At 60.0% G+C, this 22,783-nt stretch overlaps 1 protein-coding gene across 2 annotated transcripts in view; it reads right to left on the bottom strand.

Annotated features, from left to right (window-relative positions):
- Positions 1–441: 441 nt before the first annotated feature.
- TAF6 (TATA-box binding protein associated factor 6) overlaps positions 442–22,783 on the bottom strand; it is a 28,679-nt gene continuing 6,337 nt past the window's right edge. Inside the window, exons 5-15 of one of the 2 annotated variants that reach the window (XM_085564340.1) lie at positions 21,849–21,968; positions 20,290–20,432; positions 18,229–18,306; positions 16,146–16,247; positions 13,437–13,619; positions 11,670–11,744; positions 10,547–10,672; positions 8,661–8,834; positions 6,331–6,543; positions 1,313–1,410; positions 442–757 (exon numbers count right to left, since the gene is read on the bottom strand). In XM_085564340.1, coding sequence (XP_085420466.1) covers positions 457–757; positions 1,313–1,410; positions 6,331–6,543; positions 8,661–8,834; positions 10,547–10,672; positions 11,670–11,744; positions 13,437–13,619; positions 16,146–16,247; positions 18,229–18,306; positions 20,290–20,432; positions 21,849–21,968 — 1,613 coding nt within the window. In that variant the 3' untranslated portion in view covers positions 442–456. Of the gene's footprint in view, positions 758–1,312; positions 1,411–4,731; positions 5,439–6,330; positions 6,544–8,660; positions 8,835–10,546; positions 10,673–11,669; positions 11,745–13,436; positions 13,620–16,145; positions 16,248–18,228; positions 18,307–20,289; positions 20,433–21,848; positions 21,969–22,783 lie in introns of those variants that run through there. The other variant, XM_085564339.1, reaches the window with a different exon arrangement.

The raw sequence follows: 22,783 nt of genomic DNA, 5'->3' as shown, positions 1-22,783 counted from the left end.
AGCCCCAAGGTGCCCCAAGGAGCCCTGAGGAGCCCCGAGGAGCCCCAAGGTGCCCCAAGGAGCCCTGAGGAGCCCTGAGGAGCCCCAAGGAGCCCTGAGGAGCCCCGAGATGCCCCAAAGAGCCCTGAGGAGCCCCAAGGTGCCCTAAGGAGCCCTGAGGAGCCCTGAGGAGCCCCAAGGAGCCCTGAGGAGCCTCAAGGAGCCCTGAGGAGCCCCAAGGTGCCCCAAGGAGCCCTGAGGAGCCTCAAGGAGCCCCAAAGAGCCCTGAGGAGCCCCGAGGAGCCCTGAGGAGCCCCGAGGAGCCTCAAGGTGCCCCAAGGAGCCCCGAGGAGCCCTGAGGAGCCCCAAAGAGCCCTGAGGAGCCCCAAGGTGCCCCAAGGAGCCCTGAGGAGCCCCAAGGAGCCCTGAGGAGCCCCGAGGAGCCCCGAGGTTCCCCGAGGCGCCCCCGGCGCCGGCTCAGCCGCAGCAGAAGAGCTGCAGGTCGTTGAGGCCGGTGTCGTCGCCGCCGCGCCGGGGCGGCTCCAGGCGGCTGCGGAGGCCGCAGACGCCGGCGCCGGGCGGGCAGGGGAGGCTCCAGTTGCCCCAGGAGCCCCGGGGGCCACCGCGGGCCTGGAGCACCGAGCCCCCCGAGCAGAGGGCGGCCGCGGCGTTGGCGGCCGTGTCGTCCCAGAGGCCGCGCGGCGCCTCCACGCGCAGCCGGAAGGAGACCAGGCGCTGCCCGGCGGGACACCACGCCGGCGGGCTCCAGGCGCCGCGCCTGCGGGGACACGGCCAGGTCGGGGGGGGGCGGTCCGGCCGGGGGAACCCCCCCGAGAAGATCCCTGGGGCTGGGGGTGGCCCTGGTTGGGTTGTGGTGGTCGTGGTTGGGTTGTGGTGGCCATGGTTGGGTTGAGTTGGCCATGGTTGGGTTGTGGTGGCCATGGTTGGGTTGTGGTGGTCATGGAAGGGTCTTGGTGGTCATGGAAAGGTTCTGTTGGTCATGGTTGGGTCGTGTTAGCCATGGAGGGGTTCTGGTGGTCATGGAAGAGTCTTGGTGGTCATGGTTAGGTTGTGTTGCTTATAATTGGGTTGTGGTGGCCGTGGAAGGGTCTTGGTGGCCATGGTTGGGTTGAGTTGGCCGTGGTTGGGTTGTGGTGGCCGTGGTTGGGTTGTGTTGGCCATGGTTGGGTTCTGTTGGCCGTGGCTGGGTTGTGTTGGCCGTGGTTGAGTCTTGGTGGTCATGGTTGGGTTGTGGTGGCCACGGTGGGGTTTTGGTGGCCACGGTGGGGTTTTGGTGGCCACAGTCGGGTTTTGGTGGCCCCGGGTCACTCACGGCCCCTCGCTGGACGTGATCTCTCCGGCGGCGCCGCAGAGCAGCCGGACGCCGTTCAGCGCCGTGTCGTCACCGAAAAACCCCTGGGGGGGCTCCACCTGCGGGACCCCAAACTGTCACCACCCCCGTGACCCCAAATTCCCGTCACCCGTGTCCCCAAATTCCCGTCACCCGTGTCCCCAAATTCGTCACCTGTGTCCCCACATTCCTGTCACCCGTGTCCCCACATTCCTGTCACCTGTGTCCCCACATTCCTGTCACCCGTGTCCCCAAATTCCTGTCACCCGTCCCCAAATTCCTGTCACCCGTGTCCCCAAATTCCTGTCACCCCCATGTCCCCAAATTCCTGTCACTGGTGTCCCCAAATTCCTGTCACCCGTGTCCCCAAATTCCTGTCACCCGTGACCCCAAATTCCTGTCACCCGTCCCCAAATTCCTGTCACCTGTGACCCCAAATTCCTGTCACCCGTCCCCAAATTCCTGTCACCCCCGTGTCCCCACATTCCTGTCACCGGTGTCCCCAAATTCCTGTCACCCGTGTCCCCACATTCCTGTCACCTGTGTCCCCACATTCCTGTCACCTGTGTCCCCAAATTCCTGTCACCCGTGTCCCCAAATTCCCGTCACCCGTGTCCCCACATTCCTGTCACCCGTGTCCCCAAATTCCTGTCACCCGTGTCCCCAAATTCCTGTCACCCGTGTCCCCACATTCCTGTCACCCGTGTCCCCAAATTCCTGTCACCCGTGTCCCCAAATTCCTGTCACCCCCATGTCCCCACATTCCTGTCACCCGTGTCCCCAAATTCCTGTCACCCATGTCCCCAAATCCCTGTCACCCACATGTTCCCCCATGTCCCCCCCTTGTCACCTCCATTGTCCCCACCTTGTCCCTTCTTTGTCCCGTGTGTCCCCCCTTGTCACCTCACTGTCCCCCCCATGTCCCCCATTTGTCCCCCACTCTATTGTCCCCTCCATGGCCCCACATGTCACCCCCGATGTCCCCAACCCACCAAATGTCCCCCGATGTCCCCAAATGTCCCACCTTGACCTGGAGGCCACTTGCAAAGTTCCTCCTGGGGCAGAACTCGGGGTCCCCACAGTGTCCCCACTGTCCTCAACCTCCCCAATGTCCCCAAATCCCTCCAGTCCCCCCCGATGTCCCCAGATGTCCCCAATGTCCCCAACCCCCCAATGTCCCAAATGTCCCCAATGTTCCCCAATGTCCCCAACCCCCAATCCCCCCAAATGTCCCCAATGTCCCCAGTGTCCCCACTGTCCTCAACCCCCCCAAATGTCCCCAAATCCCTCCAGTCCCCGCGATGTCCCCAAATGTCCCCAATGTCCCCACCTTGAGCTGGAGGCCACTCGCGAAGCTCTTCCCGGGGCAGAACTCGGGGTCCCCCCAGTGTCCCCAGTGTCCCCCGTTCTCCACCGACAGCGTCGCCGTGGCCGCGGCCCGGGGCCACCCCTGTGCCGGGGCGGCCACCAGGGCCACCAGCAGGGCCACCAGCAGGGCCACCAGGGCCACCAGGGCCACCAGGGTCACCACCAGGGCCACCCCGGGGCGAGGGGACACAGCCATGGCCGGGCACAACCCCCCCCACCGGTGTCACCGCGGGGTTTATAACCCGGGCCTGGGGACAGTGACCGCGGGGGGAACTGGGAGGGACTGGGAGGGACTGGGAGGGACTGGGAGGGAACTGAGGGGAGCTGGGAGGGACTGGGAGGGAACTGGGAGGGACTGGGAGGGACTGGGAGGGACTGGGAGGGACTGGGAGGGACTGGGAGGGAACTGGGGGGAACTGGGAGGGACTGGGAGGGACTGGGAGGGAACTGGGAGGGACTGGGAGGGACTGGGACGGAACTGGGAGGGACTGGGGGGAACTGGAAGGGAACTGGGAGGGACTGGGAGGGAACTGGGAGGGGACTGGGAGAGACTGGGAGGGACTGGGAGGGACTGGGAGGGAACTGGGAGGGACTGGGAGGGACTGGGAGGAACTGGGAGGGAACTGGGAGGGGATTGGGAGGGGACTGGGAGGGACTGGGAGGAACTGGGAGGGAACTGGGAGGGGACTGGGAGGGGATTGGGAGGGGACTGGGAGGGACTGGGAGGAACTGGGAGGGAACTGGGAGGGGACTGGGAGGGACTGGGAGGGACTGGGAGGAACTGGGAGGGAACTGGGAGGGGACTGGGAGGGACTGGGAGGGAACTGGGAGGAACTGGGGGGAACTGGGAGGGACTGGGAGGGACTGGGAGGGAACTGGAGGGACTGGGAGGGACTGGGAGGGAACTGGAGGGACTGGGAGGGAACTGGGAGGGAACTGGGAGGGACTGGGAGGGACTGGGAGGGAACTGGGAGGGAACTGGGAGGGACTGGGAGGGAACTGGGAGGGACTGGGAGGGACTGGGAGGGAACTGGAGGGACTGGGAGGGAACTGGGAGGGAACTGGGAGGGACTGGGAGGGACTGGGAGGGAACTGGGAGGGAACTGGGAGGGACTGGGAGGGACTGGGAAGGGTTAAGAAGTAGATTTGGGTTTACTGGTTTATACTGGGGGGGACTGGGGGTACTGGAGTCCGTACTGGTCTGTACTGGTTTATACTGGTCTGTACTGGTGTCTGTACCTTGTCCCTGCAGGGGAATGACCCAGGGGACACCGGGGGGGGTGGCCCTGTCCCTGTCCCCCCCCGTGACGTCACCGCCACCGCCCCCCCTCCCATTGGCTGCTCCTCCCCCCGCCCCGGGACCCTTGGGGACACTTTGGGGACACTTTGGGGACATTGGGACAAACTGGGACGGACTGGGATGAACTGGGAGTTTATTGAGTTCCACACAGCCCCGCGGGGGGGACCCCAGGGGACACCGCGGGGACATTTTGGGGACACCCAGACCCCCCTGTCCTCCCCGGGGGGAACCAGGGACACTTTGGGGACACTCTGGGGACATTTTGGGGACCCTCAGGCCACCAAATGTCCCCACAGAGAGGTCCCAGGACACTTTGGGGACATCTGGGGACACCGGGGCCCCTCTGGGGACACTTTGGGGACATCTGGGGACACCGGGGCCCCTCTGGGGACACTTTGGTCCCTTTGGGGCCCCTCTGGTGACACTTTGGAGACACTAGGGCCCCTCCGGGGACAAATTTGGGACACTTTGGGCCCCTCTGGTGACACTTTGGGGACATTTGGGGACACCGGGCCCCTCTGGTGACACTTTGGGGACATTTGGGGACACTGGGGTCACTCTGGGGACACTTTGGGGACATCTGGGGACACCTGGGCCCCTCTGGTGACCCTCTGGTGACACTCTGGGGACATCTGGGGACACTGGGGTCCCTCTGGTGACACTTTGGGGACATTTGGGGACACTGGGGTCCCTCTGGTGACACTTTGGGGACATTTGGGGACACCTCAGCCCCTCTGGTGACACTTTGGGGACATCTGGGGACACCTGGGCCCCTCTGGTGACACTTTGGGGACATCTGGGGACACTGAGGTCCCTCTGGTGTCCCTCTGGTGACACTTTGGGGACACTTGGGGACACCGGGGTCCCTCTGGTGACACTTTGGGGACACTGTGGCCCCTCTGGTGACACTTTGGGGACATTTGGGGACACCGTGGCCCCTCTGGTGTCCCTCTGGTGACACTGGTGACACTTTGGTGACACTGGTGACACTCTGGGCGCCACTCGGGGCCGTCACTGCCCGGCCGGCGGCTCCTGTGCCGCCACCCCGGGGGTCCCGTTGGCCTTTCCCGAGGGGACAGCGGTGGCCCCTTGGGGACTGTCCCCAGCCTCCGCCCTGGCCGCGGCCACCGGGGACCCGCCGGCGGTGGCGGCGGTGGCACTTGGGGACAGCTGCGGGGCGGGGGCGGGCGGGGGGGTGGCGGTGGTGGCAGTGCCACCCTTGCCGTCCCCCGCGGCGGGCGGCAGGGACACCACGATGTATTTCTGCACCGCGCCGGGGACGCCGGGGACGCCGGGGACACCGGCCGTGGCGGTGGTGGCGGCGGTGGTGGCACCGGGGACACCGGGGGACACCAGTTTGACCAGTGGCTGCACGCTGGGGACAGTGGTGGTGACAGGGGAGGTGGCCGTGGGGGCGGGCGACGTGCTCAGCGTGATCACCTGGGGACAGCGGGGAGGTGACATCGGTGCCACCGCCCGGACCCAAAATGTCCCTTTGTTGTCCCCTCCCCAACAATGTCCCCAGTGTCCCCCCCGTCCTCTCCTTGTCCCCTTCCCTGCCACCCCCCGATGTCCCCATGTGCCACTGTTGTCCCCAGTGCCCCCCCACCCCTTGTCCTCTGTCCCCTCCAGTGTCCCCAATGTCCCTTTCCCTTGTCCTCTCAATGTCCCCAATGTCCCCAACCCCTCCAGTGTCCCAAATTTCTCCAACCGCCCTGCAGTGTCCCCACTGTCCCCTGGATGTCCCTGCTGTCCCCTTGGTGTCCCCAGTGTCCTCTCAGTGTCCCCCAGCCCCCCCAATGTCCCCAACGCCCCCACGCTGTCACCGCTGCCCCCCCAGTGTCCCTGCTGTCCCCAACCCCCCCAATGTCCCCAGTGTCCCCAACCCCCCAATGTCCCCAGTGTCCTGGATGTCCCCAGTGTCCCCAATGTCCCCAGTGTCACCAGTGTCCCCAATGTCCCCAATCCCCCCAATGCCACCAGTGTCCCCAATCCCCCCTAATGTCTCCAATGTCCCCAATCCCCCAATCCCCCCAATGTCCCCAACCCCCCCAATCCCCCCAATGTCCCCAATCCCCCCAGTGTCCTCAGTGCCCAGTGTCCCCAGTGTCCCCAGTGTCCCCAATCCCCCCTAATGTCCCCAATGTCCCCAATGCCCCCAATGCCACCAGTGTCCCCACTGTCCCCAGTGTCCCAATGTCCCCAATCCCCCCAGTGTCCTCAGTGCCCACTGTCCCCAGTGTCCCCAATCCCCCCACTGTCCTCCATGTCCCCAACCCCCCCAATCCCCCCAGTGTCCCCAACCCCCCCGCTGTCCCCGCTGTCCCCGTACCTGCTGGCTGGCGCTGCTGGCCGAGGACATGACGATGAACTTTGGGGGGGGCGGCGAGGGCTGGGTGGGGGTCCCGGGGCGGCCGGGGGCCAGCGCGGGCACGGGCACGGGCACGGGCAGGGCGATGGCGCTGGGCACCTTGATGATGCTGGGCGGGCGCGGGGCCGCCCCCGGCGCCTGCGGGGCCTGCGCCAGCGTCAGCGTGGGGCGCGGCTGGGGGACAGGGGACACGGTCAGGGGGACACTGGGGACATTGGGGGGGTTGGGGGGATTGGGGGGATTGGGGGGATTGGGGGGATTGGGGACATTGGGGACACTGAGGGGACATTGGGGACATTGGGGACATTGGGGGATTGGGGGATTGGGGACATTGGGGACATTGGGGACACGGGACATTGGGGACACTGGGGGGATTGGGGGATTGGGGACATTGGGGACACTGGGGACACTGGGGGGGTTGGGGGGATTGGGGGGATTGGGGACATTGGGGACACTGAGGGGACATTGGGGACATTGGGGACACTGGGGGGGTTGGGGGGATTGGGGACACTGGGGACATTGGGGACATTGGGGACATTGGGGGACATTGGGGACATTGGGGACACTGGGGACACTGGGGGGATTGGGGACATTGGGGACATTGGGGACATTGGGGGATTGGGGACATTGGGGGGATTGGGGGATTGGGGACATTGGGGACATTGGGGGGATTGGGGGATTGGGGACACTGAGGACAGTGGGGACATCGGGGACATCGGGGACATTGGGGACATTGGGGACATTGGGGGACACTGGGGACATTGGGGACATTGGGGGATTGGGGACATTGGGGACATTGGGGACATTGGGGGATTGGGGACATTGGGGACATTGGGGGGATTGGGGGATTGGGGACATTGGGGACACTGAGGACAGTGGGGACATCGGGGACATTGGGGACATTGGGGACACTGGGGGGATTGGGGGACATTGGGGGGATTGGGGACATTGGGGACATGGAGGACAGTGGGGGCATTGGGGGATTGGGGACATTGGGGACATTGGGGACATTGGGGACAAGGGACAGCATCAGCGTGGGGCACAGCTGGGGGGACGAGGGACACCGTCAGGGGGACAGCGAGGGACATGGGGGACATTGGGGGGCTTGGGGACATTGGGGGGACATGGGGGACATCGGGGGGATTTGGGGCATTGAAGGAGTTGGGGACAGCGGGGACATTTGGGACATTGGGGACACTGTGGGATTGGGGACACTGGGGTCATTGGGGACATTGCAGGGATTTAGGGAAATTCAGGACATTGGGGACATTTGGGGGGACTGGGGACATTGGGGGACACAGGACACAGGGGGACACGGTGACAGGGTGGACACCTTGGGGACACAAATCCCGAGAGGGGACACGTGGGGACCAGGGACCCTCCAGGGTGGCCACGTGTCCCCTGACACCGTGTTCCCACGTGTCCCCAACTGTCCCCAGGGCCACCCTGACCCCCCGGGTGGCTGCAAAGCCCTTTGGTGTCCCCTCCCTCCATGTCCCCAATGTGCCACCCCCTGCAGTGTCCCCAGTGTGCCACCCCCAGCCGCCATGTCCCCCCGATGTCCCCAGTGTCCCCAAGTTCACCTGGTTGTTGGTGGCCCTGGTCACCTGCTGGGCCTGCAGGGCCACCTGTGTCCCCAGTGTCCCCCAATGTCCCCAATCCCCTGCACACCCCTGATGTCCCCAATCCCCCGATGTCCCCAATGTCCCCAAGTGTCCCCAAATGTCACCTGCAAGATGGTCAGTGTGGTCCTGGTCACCAGCTGGGCCTGCAGGGCTGCCTGTGACCACTGTGTCCCCACTGTCCCCAATCCCCCCAATGTCCCCATTGTCCCAATCCCCCCGATGTCCCCAAGTGTCCCCAATGTCACCTGGGTGATGGTCAGCGTGGTCCTGTTGACCTGCTGGGCGTGCAGAGCCACCTGTGCCTGCTGTGTCCCCATTGTCCCATTGTCCCCAAGCCCCCGATGTCCCCAACCCTCCCAATGTCTCCAACCCCCCCAATGTCCCCAAGTGTCCCCAGATGTCACCTGGGTGATGGTCAGTGTGTCCTGGTCACCTGCTGGGCCTGCAGAGCCACCTGTGCCCGCGGTGTCCCCATTGTCCCAGTGTCCCCAATCCCCCCGATGTCCCCAACCCCACCGATGTCCCCAACCCCCTCGATGTCCCCAGATGTCACCTGGGTGATGGTCAGCGTGTCCTGGTCACCTGCTGGGCCTGCAGAGCCACCTGTGCCTGCGGTGTCCCCAACCCCCCCGATGTCCCCAACCCCCCCAATGTCCCCAGTGTCACCTGGGTGATGGTCAGCGTGGTCCTGTTGACCTGCTGGGCCTGCAGGGCCGCCTGGGCCCTGGCCTTGACCACGTGGGAGCAGAGCAGCGCGCCCAGGTAGCCGAAATCGCCGCGGTAGCACTCGGGGCTGTCGGGGGGCGGCCGCGCCTTGGCCAGCACAGGGGCACAGTGCTTCTGCGGGGACATTGGGGACATCAAAGTGACATTGGGGACATTGGGGACATCAAAGTGACACTGGGGACATTGGGGACATCACTGGGGACAGTCCCAGCAGGGCCAGCACGGGGGCACAGTGCTTCTGCGGGGACATTGGGGACATCAAAGGGACATTGGGGACATCAAAGTGACATTGGGGACATTGGGGACATCACTGGGGACAGCCCCAGCAGGGCCAGCACGGGGGCACAGTGCTTCTGCGGGGACATTGGGGACATCAAAGTGACATTGGGGACATCAAAGTGACATTGGGGACATCACTGGGGACAGCCCCAGCAGGGCCAGCATGGGGGCACAGTGCTTCTGCGGGGACATTGGGGACATCAAAGGGACATTGGGGACATTGGGGACATCAAAGTGACATTGGGGACATCATTGGGGACATCACTGGGGACAGCCCCAGCAGGGCCAGCATGGGGGCACAGTGCTTCTGCGGGGACATTGGGGACATCAAAGGGACATTGGGGACATTGGGGACATCAAAGTGACATTGGGGACATCATTGGGGACATCACTGGGGACAGCCCCAGCAGGGCCAGCATGGGGGCACAGTGCTTCTGCGGGGACATTGGGGACATCAAAGGGACATTGGGGACATTGGGGACGTCATTTGGGACATTGGGGACATCATGGGGGACATCAAAGGGACATTGGGGACATTGGGAACATCATTTGGGACAGCCCCAGCAGGGCCAGCACGGGGGCACAGTGCTGCTGTGGGGACATTGGGGACATTGGGGACATTGGGGACATCAAAGTGACACTGGGGACATTGGGGACATCATTGGGGACAGCCCCAGCAGGGCCAGCATGGGGGCACAGTGCTGCTGTGGGGACATTGGGGACATCAAAGTGACACTGGGGACATCATTTGGGACATTGGGGACATCATTGGGGACATCAAAGGGACATTGGGGACATTGGGGACATCACTGGGTACAGCCCCAGCAGGGCCAGCACTGAGGCACAGTGCTGCTGTGGGGACATTGGGGACATCAAAGTGACATTGGGGACATCATTTGGGACATTGGGGACATCATTGGGGACATCAAAGGGACATTGGGGACATTGGGGACATCACTGGGTACAGCCCCAGCAGGGCCAGCACTGAGGCACAGTGCTGCTGTGGGGACATTGGGGACATCAAAGTGACATTGGGGACATCACTGGGGACATTGGGGTGATTCGGGACACTGTCCCCCATGTCCTCAATGTCCCCAGTGTCCCCAGGGTGTCCCCAATGTCCCCAGCGTCCCCATGCCTCACCAGCAGCAGGCTCTGCACGTGGTCGGTGCCAATGCGGTCGATGGTGCCAACCCCGTGTCCCCAATGTCCCCCCAATGTCCCCAGTGTCCCCAGGGTGTCCCAAATGTCCCCAAGGTGTCCCCAGTGTCCCCCCAATATCCCAAATCCCCCCAGTGTCCCCAGTGTCTCCAATCCCTCCAATCCCCCCAATGTCCCCAGTATCCCCAGGGTGTCCCTGATGTCCCAAATCCCCCCAATGTCCCCAAACCCCCCAATGTCCCTGCAGTGTCCCCAATGTCCCCAATGTCCCCAGGGTGTCCCCGATGTCCCAAATCCCCCCAATGTCCCCAAACCCCCCAATGTCCCCAGGGTGTCCCCAATGTCCCCAATGTCCCCAGGGTGTCCCCAGTGTCCCCGTGGCTCACCAGCAGCAGGCTCTGGACGTGGTCGGCGCCGATGCGGTCGATGGTGCTCACCACCGGCCCTTCCAGAATGTTCCGCACGCGCTCGCCCTCGGCCGGCAGCCGCGGCAGGATCAGGGTCTTGATCACCTGGGGACAGCGGGGACAGTGGGGACATCGGGGACAGCCAAGGGACATTGGGGACATTGGGGACATCGGGGACGTTGGGGGGGATTGGGGACATTGGGGACATTGGGGACATTGGGGACAGTGGGGACATCAACGGGGACATTGGGGACACTGGGGACATTGGGGGGATTGGGGACATTAGGGACATGACACAGGTGACACGGGTGACACAGGTGACAGGAAGGACTTGGCAGTGACACTAAGGTGTCACAGGAGGTGCCTGGAGGTGCCCCAAGATGTCCCCAGGTGTGTCCCCCAGCTGTCCCCAAGCTGTCCCCAGGGTGTCCCCAGATGTCCCAGCTGTTCCCCAGTGTCCCCAAGGTGTCCCCAGCTGTCCCCAGGGTGTCCCCAGGTGTCCCCAGGTGTGTCCCAGCTGTCCCCAGGCTGTCCCCAGCTGTCCCCAAGCTGTCCCCAGGTGTGTCCCAGCTGTCCCCAGGCTGTCCCCAGGTGTCCCCAGGTGTCCCTAGCTGTCCCCTGGTGTCCCCAAGGTGTCCCAGCTGTCCCCAGCTGTCCACAAGCTGTCCCCAGGTGTGTCCCAGCTGTCCCCAGATGTCCCCAGGTGTCCCCAGGGTGTCCCCAGGTGTCCCCAGCTGTCCCCAGGTGTGTCCCAGCTGTCCCCAGCTGTCCCCAGGGTGTCCCCAGCTGTCCCCAGGTGTCCCCAGGGTGTCCCCAGCTGTCCCCAGGTGTCCCCAGGTGTCCCCAGCTATCCCCAGGTGTCCCCAGCTGTCCCCAGGGTGTCCCCAGCTGTCCCCAGGTGTCCCCAGGGTGTCCCCAGCTGTCCCCAGGTGTCCCCAGCTGTCCCCAGCTGTCCCCAAGGTGTCCCAGGTGTCCCCAGCTGTCCCCAGCTGTCCCCCAGTGTCCCCAAGCTGTCCCCAGGTGTGTCCCAGGTGTCCCCAGCTGTCCCCCAGTGTCCCCAAGCTGTCCCCAAGGTGTCCCAGGTGTCCCCGGTGTCACTCACGTCGTGGCCCAGCTCGGCCAGCCCCGCGATGGATCCGTAGCGCGTGGTCCAGGGCGTCTTGTCATCCACCCAGCTCTGGGGACACAGCCCGGGCCTGAGTCCCGACCCCAAATCTGACCCCAAATCCCGAATCCTGACCCCAAACCCCGAATCTTGACCCCAAATCCCAAATCCTGACCCTAAATCCCGAATCCTGACCCCAAATCCCAAATCCTGACCCTAAATCCCGAATCCTGACCCCAAATCCCAAATCCCGACCCCAAAACCCAAATCCTGACCCTAAATCCCAAATCCCGACCCCAAAACCCAAATCCCGACCCCAAATCCCAAATCCCGACCCCAAATCCAAATCCTGACCCTGAGTCCCGACCCCAAAACCCCAAACCCCAAATCCCGGCCCTGAATCCTGGATCCTGACCCCAAAACCCAAATCCCGACCCCAAATCCCAAATCCTGACCCCAAATCCCGAATCCCGACCCTGAGTCCCGACCCCAAAACCCCAAACCCCAAATCCCGGCCCTGAATCCCGGATCCTGTCCCTAAATCCCAAATCCTGACCCCAAAACCCAAATCCTGACCCTGAGTCCCGACCCCAAAACCCCAAACCCCAAATCCCGGATCCTGACCCCAAACCCCCAAATCCCGACCCCAAATCCCCATTCCAGACCCCAAATCCAATTCCCAACCCCATAAATCCCATAAAATCCCACAAATCCCATAAATCCCACCTTGGTGAAGGTTTTGGTGATGGGCACTGGATGTTGGTGGTGGTGGTGCTGAAGTTCTCGCACACCTGGGCCCATCAGGGCCATACACCCCAAAACCCAAATCCTGACCCCAAAAATCCCATAAATCCCATTCCCAACCCCATAAAATCCCACAAATCCCACAAATCCCACCTTGGTGAAGGTTTTGGTGACGAGCACTGGATGTTGGTGGTGGTGGTGCTGAAGTTCTTGCACACCTGGGCCCATCAGGGCCATACACCCCAAAACCCCGTTCCTGACCCCATAAATCCCATAAATCCCATTCCCAATCCCATAAAAACCCCATAAAACCCCACAAATCCCATAAATCCCACCTCGGTGAAGGTTTTGGTGACGATCACTGGATGTTGTTGGTGGTGGTGCTGAAGTTCTCGCACACCTGGGCCCATCAGGGCCATACACCCCAAAACCCCGTTCCTGACCCCAAAAATCCCATAAATCCCATTCCCAACCCCATAAAATCCCACAAATCCCATAAATCCCACCTTGGTGAAGGTTTTGGTGATGCGGGATTGGATGTTGTTGGTGGTGGTGCTGAAGTTCTCGCACACCTGGGCCCATCAGGGCCATACACCCCAAAACCCAAATCCTGACCCCAAAAATCCCATAAATCCCATTCCCAACCCCATAAAATCCCACAAATCCCACAAATCCCACCTTGGTGAAGGTTTTGGTGACGAGCACTGGATGTTGTTGGTGGTGGTGCTGAAGTTCTCGCACACCTGGGCCCATCAGGGCCATACACCCCAAAACCCAAATCCTGACCCCAAAAATCCCATAAATCCCATTCCCAACCCCATAAAATCCCACAAATCCCACAAATCCCACCTTGGTGAAGGTTTTGGTGATGGGCACTGGATGTTGCTGGTGGTGGTGCTGAAGTTCTCGCACACCTGGGCCCATCAGGGCCATACACCCCAAAACCCTGATCCTGACCCCATAAATCCCATAAATCCCATTCCCAACCCCATAAAATCCCACAAATCCCATAAATCCCACCTTGGTGAAGGTTTTGGTGATGCGGGACTGGATGTTGTTGGTGGTGGTGCTGAAGTTCTTGCACACCTGGGCCACCAGGCGCGCGGCGAAGTCCCGCAGGGCCCAGTGGTTGTCCACGTCCGGGCGCAGGCAGAGCTGGCGGCTGACGATGCACGTCATCACCGCCGGGATCAGCTCGTGCAGCTGGGACACGGGGACACGTGGGGACACGTGGGGACACGTGGGGACACGCGGGGACACGCGGGGAGATGTTTGGGACGGGTTTGGGGCAGGTTTGGGGACATTTGGGGACATGTTCGGGACCTTTGTGGACATCGAGGAGATGTTTGGGACAGGTTTGGGACCCTTGGGGACACTTTGGAGACATCTGGGACCTTTGGGGACAGGTTTGGGACACGCGGGGACACGGTGGGGACATGGTGGGGACACCTTGGGGACATTGGGGAGATGTTTGGGGCAGGTTTGGGAGCATTTGGGGACATGTTTGGGACCTTTGTGGACATCGAGGAGATGTTTGGGACACGTTTGGGGCACTTGAGGACACTTTGGAGACATCTGGGACCTTTGGGGACATTTGGGGACAGGTTTGGGACAGGTTTGGGCACTTGAGGACACTTTGGAGACATCTGGGACCTTTGGGGACAGGTTTGGGACCCTTGAGGACACTTTGGAGACATCTGGGACCTTTGGGGACATTTGGGGACAGGTTTGGGACAGGTTTGGGGCACTTGAGGACACTTTGGAGACATCTGGGACCTTTGGGGACAGGTTTGGGACAGGTTTGGGACCCTTGAGGACACTTTGGAGACATCTGGGACCTTTGGGGACATTTGGGGACAGGTCTGGGACAGGTTTGGGCACTTGAGGACACTTTGGAGACATCTGGGACCTTTGGGGACAGGTTTGGGACCCTTGAGGACACTTTGGAGACATCTGGGACCTTTGGGGACATTTGGGGACAGGTTTGGGACAGGTTTGGGCACTTGAGGACACTTTGGAGACATCTGGGACCTTTGGGGACAGGTTTGGGACAGGTTTGGGACCCTTGAGGACACTTTGGAGACATCTGGGACCTTTGGGGACATTTGGGGACAGGTCTGGGACAGGTTTGGGGCACTTGAGGACACTTTGGAGACATCTGGGACCTTTGGGGACATTTGGGGACAGGTTTGGGACAGGTTTGGGGCACTTGAGGACACTTTGGAGACATCTGGGACCTTTGGGGACATTTGGGGACAGGTTTGGGACAGGTTTGGGGCACTTGAGGACACTTTGGAGACATCTGGGACCTTTGGGGACAGGTTTGGGACAGGTTTGGGACCCTTGAGGACACTTTGGAGACATCTGGGACCTTTGGGGACATTTGGGGACAGGTCTGGGACAGGTTTGGGGCACTTGAGGACACCTGGGGCCAAGTTTGGGACACGTGGAGATGGGTTTGAGACACGTGGGGACACAGTGGGGACACGGTGGGGACACGGTGTGACATTGGGGAGATGTTTGGGACGGGTTTGAGACAGGTTTGGGACCCTTGGGGACACTTTGGGGACATCTGGGACCTTTGGGGACATTTGGGGACAGGTTTGGGACAGCTGGGGACAGGTTTGGGACACGTGGAGATGGGTTTGGGACACGGTGGGGACACGCAGGGACACTTTGGGGACACTTGGGACCTTTGGGGACAGGTTTGGGACAGCTGGGGACACTTTGGGGACATTTGGGACATATTTGGGACCTTTGGGGACACTTTGGGGACATTGGGGAGATGTTTGGGACAGGCTTGGGGCACTTGGGGACACTTTGGAGACATCTGGGACCTTTGGGGACAGCTGGGGACAGGTTTGGGACACGCGGGGACACGGTGGGGACATCGGGGAGATGTTTGGGGACAGGTTTGGAGCAGGTTGGGGACACCTGGGGACAGGTTTGGGGACATTTGGGACACATTTGGGACCCTTGGGGACATCGGGGAGATGTTTGGGACAGGCTTGGGACAGGTTTGGGCACTTGGGGACACTTTGGGGACACACTGGGACACGTGGTGGGACACAGGTGGCACCGAGGTGACACAGGTGACACAGGTGACACAGGAGGTGACACAGGTGACACAGGAGGTGACACAGGTGACACACGGGTGACACGGGTGACACAGGACGTGACACAGGTGACACACGGGTGACACGGGTGACGTCACTCACGTATTTCTCCAGGTACAGGGTGGGGTTGTCCATCAGGGACAGGAGGTGACAGAGGTGACACAGGAGGTGACACAGGTGACACACAGGTGACACGGGTGACATGGGGAGGTGACACAGGTGACACGGGTGACGTCACTCACGTATTTCTCCAGGTACAGGGTGGGGTTGTCCATCAGGGACAGGTGAGGACAGGAGGTGGCACAGGGAGGTTTCGGGCAGTGACAGGAGGTGACACAGGTGACAGAGGTGACACGGGTGACACGGGGAGGTGACACAGGTGACACGGGTGACACACAGGTGACACGGGTGACACGGGGAGGTGACACAGGTGACAGAGGTGACGTCACTCACGTATTTCTCCAGGTACAATGTGGGGTTGTCCATCAGGGACAGGTGAGGACAGGAGGTGGCACAGGGAGGTTTTGGGCAGTGACAGGAGGTGACACAGGTGACAGAGGTGACATGGGTGACATGGGGAGGTGACACAGGTGACACGGGTGACGTCACTCACGTATTTCTCCAGGTACAGCGTGGGGTTGTCCATCAGGGCCTTCACCATCCGCATCAGGTAGATGAGCAGAGCCAGGTTGTTCTGCACCACGTTCACCCGCACCTGGGACAGCGGGGACGTCACCGGACATGGGGACATGGGGACATCATGGGGACATGGGGACATGGGGACATGGGGACATGGGGACATCATGGGGACATCATGGGGACATCATGGGGACATGGGGACAGAGGGACATGGGGACAGAGGGACATGGGGACAGAGGGACATGGGGACATGGGGACAGGGGGACATGGGGACAGAGGGACATGGGGACATGGGGACATGGGGACATGGGGACAGAGGAACATGGGGACAGGGGGACATGGGGACAGAGGGACATGGGGACATGGGGACGTGGGGACAGAGGAACATGGGGACAGGGGGACATGGGGACAGAGGGACATGGGGACATGGGGACAGGGGGACATGGGGACAGAGGGACATGGGGACATGGGGACATGGGGACATGGGGACAGAGGAACATGGGGACAGGGGGACATGGGGACAGAGGGACATGGGGACATGGGGACGTGGGGACAGAGGGACATGGGGACATGGGGACATGGGGACATGGGGACATGGGGACATGGGGACAGAGGAACATGGGGACAGGGGGACATGGGGACAGAGGGACATGGGGACATGGGGACAGGGGGACATGGGGACATGGGGACATGGGGACATGGGGACAGAGGAACATGGGGACAGGGGGACATGGGGACAGAGGGACATGGGGACATGGGGACAGGGGGACATGGGGACAGAGGGACATGGGGACATGGGGACATGGGGACATGGGGACAGAGGAACATGGGGACAGGGGGACATGGGGACAGAGGGACATGGGGACATGGGGACAGAGGGACGTGGGGACAGAGGGACATGGGGACATGGGGACATGGGGACAGAGGGGACAGAGGGATAGAGGGGACAGAGGGGACAGAGAGGACATGGGGACATGGGGACAGAGGGACAGGGGGACAGAGAGGACAGAGGGGACATGGGGACATGGGGACAGAGGGGACAGAGGGACAGGGGGACAGAGAGGACAGAGGGACAGAGAGGACAGAGGGACAGAGGGACATGGGGACAGAGGGACAGGGGGACAGAGGGACAGAGGGACAGAGAGGACAGAGGGGACATGGGGACATGGGGACATGGGGACAGAGGGGACAGAGGGACAGGGGGACAGAGGGGACAGAGGGACAGGGGGACAGAGAGGACAGAGGGACAGAGGGACATGGGGACAGAGGGACAGGGGGACAGAGGGACAGAGGGACAGAGAGGACAGAGGGGACATGGGGACATGGGGACAGAGGGACATGGGGACATGGGGACAGAGGGATAGAGGGGACAGAGGGACAGAGGAACAGAGGGGACACGGGGACATGGGGACATGGGGACATGGGGACAGAGGGACAGGGGGACATGGGGACATGGGGACAGAGGGACAGCGGGACATGGGGACATGGGGACATGGGGACAGAGGGGACAGAGGGACAGAGAGGACAGAGGGGACATGGGGACATGGGGACAGAGGGGACAGAGGGACAGAGAGGACAGAGGGGACATGGGGACATGGGGACAGAGGGACAGAGAGGACAGAGGGGACAGAGGGACAGGGGGACAGAGGGGACATTGGGGACATCCCCAGGGTTCTGCGGACTTTCCCAGGGTTTCAGGGCAGAATTTTGAGGTGAGTTCCGTGGATTTGAGGGCAGGATTTTGGGGTGAATTCCGGGGATTTCAGGCAGGATTTTGGGGTGAATTCCGGGGATTCGGGGCAGGATTTTGGGGTGAATTGCGGGCAGGATTTTGGGGTGAATTGCGGGGATTCGGGGCAGGATTTTGGGGTGAATTGCGGGCAGGATTTTGGGGTGAATTGCGGGGATTTGGGGGCAGGATTTTGGGGTGAATTGCGGGGATTTGGGGGCAGGATTTTGGGGTGAATTGCGGGGATTTGGGGGCAGGATTTTGGGGTGAATCCCGTGGATTCGGGGCAGGATTTTGGGGTGAATTGCGGGGATTTGGGGTCCCTCACCCCCTCGGAGATGAAGGTGCTGAAGCGCGGCAGCATCTGGTACAGCCCCGGGTCGGTGGCGATGCTCTGCAGCGCCTCCTGCAGGCAGAGCGGCACATCGCGGGCTTGGGGACTTGGGGACATTTGGGGACATTTTGGGGACATTTAGGGGACATTTGGGGACATTTGGGGACATTTTGGGGACATTTAGGGGACATTTGGGGACATTTGGGGACATTTAGGGGACATTTGGGGACATTTTGGGGACATTTGGGGACATTTTAGGGACATTTGGGGACATTTAGGGGACATTTGGAGACATTTTGGGAACATTTTAGGGACATTTGGGGACATTTTGGGGACATTTAGGGACATTTGGGGACTTTTTGGGGACATTTGGTGACACTGGCGACATTTGGGAAGATTTTGGGGCATTTTTGTGGGATTTTTGTGGGGCTTTTATGGGATTTTAATGGGATTTTTATGGGGTTTTTGTGGGATTTTAATGGGATTTTTGTGGGATTTTTATGGCATTTTTGTCAGTTCTTATGGAGTTTTTATGGGATTTTTGTGGGATTTTGGGTCCCTGGACCCTGCAGGATTTTGGGGTGATTTTGGGGTGATTTTTGGTGATTTTGGGGTGACTCACGGCCCGTTTGGCCTCGCAGGAGCCCACGCAGGCCTCGGTGATCTCCTTGTAGGGGCCAATTTGGGGGAGTTTATTGGGTTTTTTATGGGATTTTTATGGGATTTTTATGGGATTTTTATGGGATTTTAATGGGATTTTTATGGGATTTTTATGGGTGCTTATGGGATTTTAATGGGAATTTTGTGGGGTTTTGTGGGGATTTTATGAGATTTTTATGGGGTTTTATGGCATTTTTATGTGGTTTTAATGGGATTTTAATGGGATTTTTGTGGGGTTTTTATGGGATTTTAATGGGATTTTTATGGGATTTTTATGGGGTTTTTTGGGGGATTTTATGAGATTTTTATGGGGTTTTATGGGATTTTTGTGGGATTTTTGTGGGGTTTTTGGGGCCTATGAAGGGTTCCGGACCCTGCAGGGTTTTGGGGTGATTTTTGGTGATTTTGGGGTGACTCACGGCCCGTTTGGCCTCGCAGGAGCCCACGCAGGCCTCGGTGATCTCCTTGTAGGGGCCAATTTGGGGCCAATTTAATGGGATTTTTTATGGGATTTCGTGAGGTTTTTGTGGGATTTTTGTGGGGCTTTTATGGGATTTTAATGGGGTTTTTATGTGGGTTTTTTTGGGGATTTTATGAGATTTTTATGGGGTTTTATGGGGTTTTAATGGGATTTTTGGGGGATTTTTGTGGGGTTTTTGGGGCCTATGAAGGGTTCTGGACCCTGCAGGATTTTGGGGTGATTTTGGGGTGATTTTGGGTGATTTTGGGGTGACTCACGGCCCGTTTGGCCTCGCAGGAGCCCACGCAGGCCTCGGTGATCTCCTTGTAGGGGCCAATTTGGGGCCGATTTAATGGGATTTTTTATGGGATTTTTATGGGATTTTTATGGGTTCTTATGGGATTTTAATGGGAATTTTGTGGGGTTTTTTTGGGATTTTTTATGGGGTTTTTGTGGGGTTTTTTGGGATTTTAATGGGGTTTTTGGGGGATTTTTGTGGGGTTTTTGGGGCCTATGAAGGGTTCCGGACCCTGCAGGATTTTGGGGTGATTTTGGGGTGATTTTTGGTGATTTTGGGGCTACTCACGGCCCGTTTGGCCTCGCAGGAGCCCACGCAGGCCTCGGTGATCTCCTTGTAGGGGCCAATTTGGGGGAGTTTATTGGGTTTTTTATGGGATTTTAATGGGGTTTTTATGGGATTTTTATGGGATTTTAATGGGATTTTTATGGGATTTTTATGGGTGCTTATGGGATTTTAATGGGAATTTTGTGGGGTTTTTGTGGGGATTTTATGAGATTTTTATGGGGTTTTATGGCGTTTTTATGGGGTTTTAATGGGATTTTCGTGGGGTTTTTGGGGCCTATGAAGGGTTCCGGACCCTGCAGGATTTTGGGGTGATTTTGGGGTGATTTTTGGTGATTTTGGGGTGACTCACGGCCCGTTTGGCCTCGCAGGAGCCCACGCAGGCCTCGGTGATCTCCTTGTAGTAGAGCTGCTGCTCCACCGACAGCTCGTGGACGCTGCGCGGCTTCAGGCGCAGCGGGGGCGCCTCCAGCAAGGGGGGCTTCTTCTCCTTCCCTTTGGGGGCACCCCAAAATGTCAGGGGAACCCCCAAAATCCCCCGGTGACACCCCAAAATCCCCCTGACCCCCTAAAAATCCCACAGGAAACCCCAGATCCCAACCCCAAACCCCAAATCCCAAAGCAAGGTGGGGGATTCTTCTCCTTCCCTTTTTGGGGGCACCCCAAAATGTCAGGGGAACCCCCAAAATCCCCCCGTGACACCCCAAAATCCCCCTGACCCCCCCCCAGACCACGCTGGTTCCCCCCAAAATCTCACAGAAAACCCCAAATCCCAAAGCAGCGGGGAGATTCTGTTCCTTCTCTTTTTGGGGGGGACCCCAAACCTCAGGGGAATCCCCGAAATCTCAGTGACCCCCCCGTGACACCCCAAAACCCCCCCGTGAACTCCCCCAAACCACCCCAAATCCCCCCAAAATTTTCTAATCCCCCCAAATTCCCCTTTAACGCCCCCAACCCCCCTAAAATCCCCCCAAAATGTGCCTTTAATCACCCCAAATGCCCCAAAATCCCCCCAAATTCCCCTTTAACCACCCCAAACTCCCCCAAAACTCCATAACCTCCCAAAATCACTCTTAAAGCACCCCAAAACCCCAAAATCCCCCCAAAATTCCCCTTTAACCACCCCAAATCCCCCCCAAATCCCCCTGAAAATCACCCAAAATTCCCCTTAAACCACCCCAAAGCCCCCAAAACCCCCCAAAACCCCCTTAAACCCCCCAAAGACCCCCAAATCCCCCCAAAATCCCACTTAAACCCCCCAAAATTCTCCTTAAACCCCCCAACCCCCCCAAATCCCATTTAAACCCACCAAAAATCCCATTTAACCACCCCAACCCCCCAAAATTCTCCTTAAATGCCCCCAAAAAACCCCAAAATCCCCCTTGAAGACCCCCAAACCCCATCAAATCCCCCTTAAACCCCCCCCAAAAAAAACCAAAATTCCCCCCAAATCCCCCTTAAATGCTCCAAAATCCCCCTTGAACACCCTCAAACCCCCAAACTCCCCCTTAACCCCCCCAAAATTCTCCTTAAACCCCCCAAATCCCTTTTAAGCCCCCCAAAATTCTCCTTAGACCCCCCAAATCCCCTTTGAGCCCCCCAAAATTCTCCTTAAACCCCCCAAATCCCCTTTGAGCCCCCCAAAATTCTCCTTAAACCCCCCAAACCCCCTTTAAGCCCCCGAAAAAAAACCCCAAAATCCCCCCTGAACACCCCCAAACCCCCCCAAATCCCCCTTAAACTCCCCAAAAAACCCCAAAATCCCCCCAAGCCCCCCCCAAATCCCCCTTCAACCCCCCAAAAACCCCCAAAATCCCCCCTGAACACCCCCCGAACCCCCCCCAAATCCCCTTTCAACCCCCCAAAAAACCCCAAAATCCCCCCAAACCCCCCCAAGCCCCCCGTTCCCACCTTTGCCGTCGCCCCCGGCCCCCCCGGGCCCCTTGGATTTGGGGGTCCCCTCCTCCTCCTGGCCGGGCTTGGCCGATTTCAGGGGCTCGGTGGCCTCGGCCTTCTGCTGCTCCTTGGGGGCTGCGAGGGGGGTCCCCCAAAAATGAGCCCAGCAAAAGGGCTGGGGGGTCCCCAAAACCTCCCCGGGGGTCCCCACAGCGTGCGGGAGGGGGAAAACCCCGGATTTGGGGGGTTAAAGGGGGATTTGGGGGGGTTAAAGGGGGATTTGGGGGGTTAAAGGGGGATTTGGGGGGTTAAAGGGGGATTTGGGGGGTTAAAGGGGGATTTGGGGGGTTTTGGGGGGGTTAAATGGGGATTTGGGGGGGTTAAAGGGGGATTTGGGGAGGGGGGTCCCCCAAAAATGAACCCAGCAAAGGGCTGGGGGGTCCCCAAAACCTCCCCGGAGGTCCCCACAGCGTGGGGGAGGAGGAAAACCCCGGATTTGGGGGGTTAAAGGGGGATTTGGGGGGTTAAAGGGGGATTTGGGGGGCGTTAAAGGGGGATTTGGGGGGGTTAAAGGGGGATTTGGGGGGTTAAAGGGGGATTTGGGGGCGTTAAAGGGGGATTTGGGGGGGTTAAAGGGGGTTTTGGGGGGGTTAAATGGGGATTTGGAGGGGTTAAAGGGGGTTTGGGGGGGTTAAAGGGGGATTTTGGGGGGATTAAAGGGGGATTTTGGGGGGTTAAAGGGGGATTTGGGGGGATTAAAGGGGGATTTTGGGGGGTTAAAGGGGGATTTGGGGGGTTAAAGGGGGATTTGGGGGGGATTTTGGGGGGTTAAATGGGGATTTGGGGGGTTTAGAGGGATTAAAGTAGGATTTGGGGGATTTTGGGGGGATTAAAGGGGGATTTTGGGGGGTTAAAGGGGGATTTTGGGGGGTTAAAGGGGGATTTGGGGG

Source organism: Lonchura striata, chromosome 32 (genome assembly GCF_050655825.1).
Source record: "Lonchura striata isolate lonStrDom1 chromosome 32, ASM5065582v1, whole genome shotgun sequence".
Classification (NCBI taxonomy): domain Eukaryota; kingdom Metazoa; phylum Chordata; class Aves; order Passeriformes; family Estrildidae; genus Lonchura; species Lonchura striata.
Note: the sequence above shows the minus strand (reverse complement) of the source record. Positions and strands in the feature narration are given on the sequence as shown.